A 6357-nucleotide genomic window follows, 5' to 3' on the forward strand; every position below is an offset into this window, starting at 1 on the left:
TTCGTTTCGACGCGCCTGGCTAGGAAAGAGAACGCAATAAATGGAAATTACTCCTCCGGTTGTAGTGCTAGTATCTCGGGTCGTCATTAATTGGTAGCGTATCAAATCGGGCAGGCGTTTCTTTCCCTGCGTGGGGTGAGAAGACAAATCCGAGGACGATGTTTCGCCGGCGAGTCCGGGTCCACCTTTACCTCCTGCACCCGCAGTATAGGATTTTAGGAAGCCTTTTCCGGTCAGCTCCTATGGCTTTTTTAATCCACAAGGATAGGTACTCGGTCTGCTTAAACTAATCTTCTTGGTTAAAATTTAGGACCTCGGCTGCTCATATCATTTTAAAATGCTTTGATCCTCGCTATCAAATCTTTGGTCAAAACGCCACATAGTATTTTGTGAGACCGTGGAGTGCTTCTATGTCGCTATCAAACAGTCTGCTGCGTTTATGCGCGCACGTGCTACGAGCTTTGACTAGTCTTTTTCTTAGTTGCTTTGGTTGGACTACCTCCTCGGCTCCTCGCTCTGCAGAAATGCAGTTGACTCGTTCAAATCAGAGTGGTCAATTTTCATTTCACCAGAGAAATGCAATTTACTTTTCAGATGTTCAAACTCCAAATGATTGGTTTATGACTTCTCCACCCCAACCATGGCTACTTCCTTTCAGAAAATTGCAATGCAAACAATGATACTATGTATGTATTTAGTGCTCAGCACGAATTGAAATGTGACATGTTATGCCAACGGTAACAGGAGGGAGGAGGACGGCATGAGGGTTGTCATAGTCGAGAACCTGAGGAACCCCTACGAGGGCAACCTCGGAGGCATGAACAGGAGGTTCAAGCTCACGCTGAACAAGCTCTACGCGTGGAGCCTCGTCGACTACGAGCGCGTCGTCATGATCGACTCCGACAACATCTTCCTCCACAACACCGATGAGCTCTTCCAGTGTGGCCAGTTCTGTGCTGTTTTCATCAATCCGTGCTACTTCCACACGGGTCTTTTCGTGCTCCAGGTATGGCTCCCACTACAACTACCTGTACAGAATGTCAAATTCTGTTTTATCTTGCTTTAAATGGTATGGGCCTGTTGAGTTGATTGTTCGACGGTTTTTGTTGGATAAGACCATGTTCTTAGTATGCTGATTGTACATTTCCAAAATTGAGCCATATCGCTAGCTGTTTGGATACCCGCAAAAAAAAAAGCTGTTTTGATGTTGGCCTATACTGGCAATAAGCCAGTTGATCTTGTATATTAATAGATGGATTTTGCATTGACTCTTTCCAAAAATGACATGTTGCATGCCTTCTATTCATATGCATGGTTGGCAATTGCATGATTGCTCCACTAAACCACCACCAGCACATAGGAAGAGGATTTTCTTGCATACTATTCTAAATGCTCCCAGTTAAAATTCAAAAAAAATATTTTAAAAAAATTCAAAAACAAAATGCTCCCAGTTGGGCACATAGGAAGAGGATTTTCTTGCATACTATTCTAAATGGTCCCAGTTGAAAATTTTCGTTAAATGGTACAAGCACCGGATAATGCCAGGCCTTGCTATGTGCATTCCACGCACAGAACCAACCTCCCCAATGGGTGGGTCCAACACTCCAACTTCCAATTGCAAGTTATGCAATATGCCACATCATTGATTGTTAATGTACCTGAAAATATCTTGTACCCAAAGTAAGTATCTGATCTTTGTGTTTTTGCCCGATGTACAGCCTTCTATGGATGTATTCAAGAGCATGCTTCATGACCTGGAAATCGGCCGTGACAACTCCGATGGTGCAGACCAAGGCTTTCTGGTCGGCTGCTTCCCCGATTTGCTTGACAAACCAATGTTCCACCCTCCTGAGAATGGCACCAAACTCAACGGGACATATCGCCTTCCTCTCGGCTATCAGATGGACGCATCATACTACTGTGAGCATTGCTGCTATTCAGCTCCAGTCTCTAACCTTCATATGTTCTTTGTTCTTCAAAAGATTTTTACACCGATTTGTCCAAAATATTGCAGATCTCAAGCTTCACTGGCATGTCCCATGCGGGCCAAACAGCGTGATCACATTCCCTAGTGCCCCTTGGTTCAAACCTTGGTACTGGTGGTCCTGGCCAATCTTGCCATTGGGCCTTTCTTGGCACAAGCAACGATGGGATGATCTTGGGTGAGTAAAAGCAACCGAAACCGTACTATGTCATATCTTTGTGCATTCAATTTCTGCTTCCTAACATTACCTTCTCCTGTCCATGTTTCATAGTTATGCTGCTGAAATTCCGGTGGTCCTTATAGAGCTGCTGATGTACATTGCGATCATAGCCATCACCAGATTAGCAAGGCCACAGATGACAAAACTGTGCTATAATCGGCGACCTGAGAAACAAAGCGCCCTGGTACAGGGACTAATCAAGCTGGCTGCGATTGTGGCCATGGTGGCAGCATATACCATCCCATTCTTCATAATCCCATGCACGGTTCATCCAATTATTGGCTGGTCCTTGTACCTGTTTGGTGTCCTCGCCTTCTCATCGGCTGTGATCAATGCATTCCTGCTGCCGCCGCTTGCGGTGCTGACTGCCTGGCTCGGGATGGTTGGGATGCTCTTTGTTATGGCATACCCATGGTACCATGATGGCATCGCGAGGATTCTGGTAGTCGTCGCATACGCGTTCTGCTCTGCACCATTCTTGTGGGCATCCCTCGTGAGGGTGATAGACTCATTACAAACAATGCTCGAGAGGGATCCATACTTCCCCAGACTTAGTGAACCAGCACAGGAGACTGAATTCAGCAAGCTGTTCTGATTCTTTTGTATAGGTTTGAGATGCATCATCATGATTCATATGGAGTTTGAGATGCACCGTCATCATTCATATGGATAGCTAATCCAGATTGGTTGGTTCTTATTCGTTCTGATAATTTCGTCTCAGGCAATGCAGTTTGTATCAGAAGTATTATGTAAACATTGCTTGCAGCAACCATGTTTGATGCATATACAGGAAAGATAGATCAGTTGTAGTGAACTGTAGAGGGGCATCTTTTCATTGCATGTAGTGGTGAAGGGACCGTTGTAAAAATTGCCTGTCTTGCTAGCTCTGGCTGTTATATTCTGATTTGATCGAAATTCAAAAGCCATTTCTTGTATCGGTTAGAACTACACACATAATCCGTCCAGTTGAAAGCTTGTTAGTGAATTTCTAAATCAAAATGAGAGGGGCCGTGGACAGCACTGATTTGATTACTCAGAATATCCAATTTCAAGTGGATAACAGTACAGCAACACATACATTACAGAGCTATGAATCAGATACACAGATATCTGGAAGTGGAAGATGATATGTAGCTAGGACACATATAAGACCTGACGATGAGATGGTACAACTGTACAAACAACGGAAGCTAGCTGATCGCACTATATATTCAGGGTTTAACGCCACAAAATAAAATGGTTCAATCTAAATTCTACCAGTACAAGGTAATGTGTTGTAAGTTGGAAAAATTAGACATGCTATCCTAAAATTCAGCATATTTGCTCAATTTTAGTATTAACTTGTCCTGTAGCTCTTGCTGCCTGGGGAGAACAATCTGAGCACCTTGACCCGATGAAGAAAAATATCTCTCCAAAATCATCTGCAACCAAAGTAAATTAGTGAAGATCCAACACATATAATAATGTGTAGATAGAATGCGCCAGAGTGATGCATACCACAGCAGCATAAGCGTCAGATTTGACGTCGCGGGCAGACCTTTTAACACCCCTGAAAAATAGGTTTCAGACTCAGAGAATTTCCCAATTGAACTTGGCTTTCGAAATAAAGTTGAGTTCAAATAGTCAACAGCATGCTGTTCAATGAATTTGGCATTGTCAAGGATAAGCCAATCTGAGCGATTAGGTTAATTAGTCAGAATAATTTTGTATGGATGGTAATGCATTTGTTTTCAGTAGAGACTTGAGTCAGTGATCCAATTCAAAAGTAAACAGAAATATCTAACAAGGCCAAGCTCCGTCCATGACATGAACAAACAAACTTGCCAGTGCAGAGTAGAACTTACGTTGAGATCATGTAGCCAAGGGCGTCGATTGACGTTCCATGCTCGTCCTGCAGATAAACCCTCAAGCCCCTGCACTGTTCAAATAAACGCACTGAGACGACTCACTCACTGATGAACACTGAACCACCTGTGTACCAGCCTGAAGAACACTGTCTCTCTTATCCTGATTACTGGCAATTGTGTGACTGGAAGTCTGAAACTCAAAGAAGCGCACGCACCTGTCGGCCGCTTGCACGGCGAGCCTTCCGACGACGCTCCGCACCTTGTTGGACTGTGGCGTCTCGCTCCCATCTGCCGAGACCGGCAGACCGACGATGAGCTCGTCCGCCTCCTGCGAAGCAGAGCAGGCATGGTAAATTCACAAATTTGAAATGTCGCGCAGATTCAGGGCACAGAGAAGATAACCAATAAGAAATATATGAAGTAAATTTCTACCTGCTGCTGAGCCACATCGAGCAGCATCAGCACCAGCTTCTCCCCCCGCAGCTTCAGAACCTGGCGGAATCCACCAACGCATCTTCAGATCGCAGGTCACCCAAACGAGGCAAACGACAACGAATTTCGAGCGCGTACAGTGAGGGGGCGGGGTTGGGTGATGCCCCGGCCTACGGCGAGCCCCGTGCGGGCGGCGCCCAGGTCGACGCCGAGGCTGAACCCGCCGCCGTGCCAGAGCGGCCGCCGCGCGTTCGGCTGGAGCCGGGCAGGAAGCTCGCCACCAGCGTCGGCGCTGCAGGCGATGGAAGGAGGTGCGGCCCTGGTAGACTCGGCTCTCCAGCGGCGTCGCGGGTGCAGGGGGAGAATTCGGGTGAGCGGCACCGGCGCCACCGGCTTCGCGGTTGCCATGGCGGAGCCGCGGAGAGGAACGGTGCGGCAATGCGACCTGCGCTTTTGTACCTTTTCGGATAGGGAACTGAGATCGTCCCCCACCGCGCCGGATTGAATAAATGAGGAATTTTATTTTTTTGCCCTTGTTTAGTTTGACACTTGATCTTTTGCCCTTGTTTACATCTGATTCACTTTTTTGCCCCACATTACTTTTGCACTCGATCTTTTGCCATTTTTCTTCCGTTTTGGGGATAAGCCAAAAAATGATGACTCAAATACCCCTAGCCCCTGTTACTCATGTCCATGGCTCATCCCCGTGGTGTACGCCGCCGGCGAGCTGCTCCCTCCGCGCCGCCGGTGAGCTCTCTCTACTCTACCACCCTGCTGGTACCCTCCGCCCCAAGTTGCTCCTCCCTCCGCTCCGAGCTGATGCTCCCCTCCGCCCCGAGCTGATGCTCCCTCCGTGCAAGCATCGACATCCTATCTGCTCACAAGCGACCTGCTTGCCCCTTCCGTCGCCGCAGGGAGAGAGGACAGGCGGGTGCACTGACCAGAACGACGATGCTCTCGCCGCTGGGGGTTCCAAACGGCGTGGGTATTAGGGCCGTGGGAGGCGAGGGAGCCAGGGAGCAGTCCAGGCAGGCGAGGCGAACCTTGTTGTGGGAGGCCGACCCAAGATGGAGCGAGACTAGGCACGCGGCGAGGAGGAGGTGGCCTAGGATGCGGAGGAGGACCACGCCGTCAGAGTTGCATGTGTCCATCGAGATCGATTGCGGCCATCCGTAGGACATGTACATCGCGACGGCAGCAAGCACCCCATATATGGAAGAAGCGACTGGATGGGCAAGATAAGGTGCTGGTTGGGGGGTCTGAGGGAGGGGTGCTGGTTGGGGCGCCCGCCGGCGAGCTCCTCCCTAGGATGACTGATACGTCTCCGACGTATCGATAATTTCTTATGTTCCATGCTACATTATTGATGATATCTACATGTTTTATACACATTATATGTCGTATTTATGCATTTTCCGCACTAACCTATTAACGAGATGCCGAAGAGCCGCTTGATGTTTTCTGTTCGTTTTTGGTTTCGTAAATCCTAGTAAAGAAATATTCTCGGAATTGGACGAAATCAACGGCCGGGGTCCTATTTTGCCACGAAGCTTCCGGAAGACCGAGGGAGAGTCGAAGTGGAGCCACGAGGTGGCGACACACCGGGCGGCGCGGCCCGGGCTCGGCCGCGCCGGCCGTGGTGTGGGCCCCTCGTGCCGCCTCTTTACCTGCCCTTCCGCCTACTTAAAGCCTCCATCGCGAAACCCCCGCATCGAGAGCCACGATACGGAAAACCTTATCGAGACGCCGCCGCCGCCAATCCCATCTCGGGGATTCCGGAGATCTCCTCCGGCACCCTGCCGGAGAGGGGAATCATCTCCCGGAGGACTCTTCACCGCCATGGTCGCCTCCGGAGTGATGAGTGAGTAGTTCAC

At 48.8% G+C, this 6357-nt stretch overlaps 2 protein-coding genes across 2 annotated transcripts; one reads left to right on the forward strand and one right to left on the reverse strand.

Moving 5' to 3' along the window:
- The first annotated feature begins 656 nt into the window (after window positions 1-656).
- Window positions 657-3072, forward strand: LOC124649145 (putative glucuronosyltransferase PGSIP8). The gene is made up of 4 exons (XM_047188812.1): window positions 657-1006; window positions 1719-1920; window positions 2015-2162; window positions 2256-3072. Exons 1-4 carry the CDS (start codon window positions 761-763, stop codon window positions 2797-2799), a joined length of 1140 nt encoding a protein of 379 aa, XP_047044768.1. The 5' UTR covers window positions 657-760; the 3' UTR covers window positions 2800-3072.
- A 143-nt stretch (window positions 3073-3215) lies between these two features.
- Window positions 3216-5634, reverse strand: LOC124648073. Its single transcript, XM_047187896.1, has 7 exons — window positions 5366-5634; window positions 4622-4928; window positions 4484-4543; window positions 4267-4379; window positions 4049-4117; window positions 3702-3753; window positions 3216-3625 (listed from the first exon to the last, which is right to left on the reverse strand). Exons 1-7 carry the CDS (start codon window positions 5632-5634, stop codon window positions 3509-3511), a joined length of 987 nt encoding a protein of 328 aa, XP_047043852.1. The 3' UTR covers window positions 3216-3508.
- Between the last annotated feature and the right edge of the window lie 723 nt (window positions 5635-6357).

Source organism: Lolium rigidum, chromosome 4 (genome assembly GCF_022539505.1).
Source record: "Lolium rigidum isolate FL_2022 chromosome 4, APGP_CSIRO_Lrig_0.1, whole genome shotgun sequence".
NCBI classification, from domain to species: domain Eukaryota; kingdom Viridiplantae; phylum Streptophyta; class Magnoliopsida; order Poales; family Poaceae; genus Lolium; species Lolium rigidum.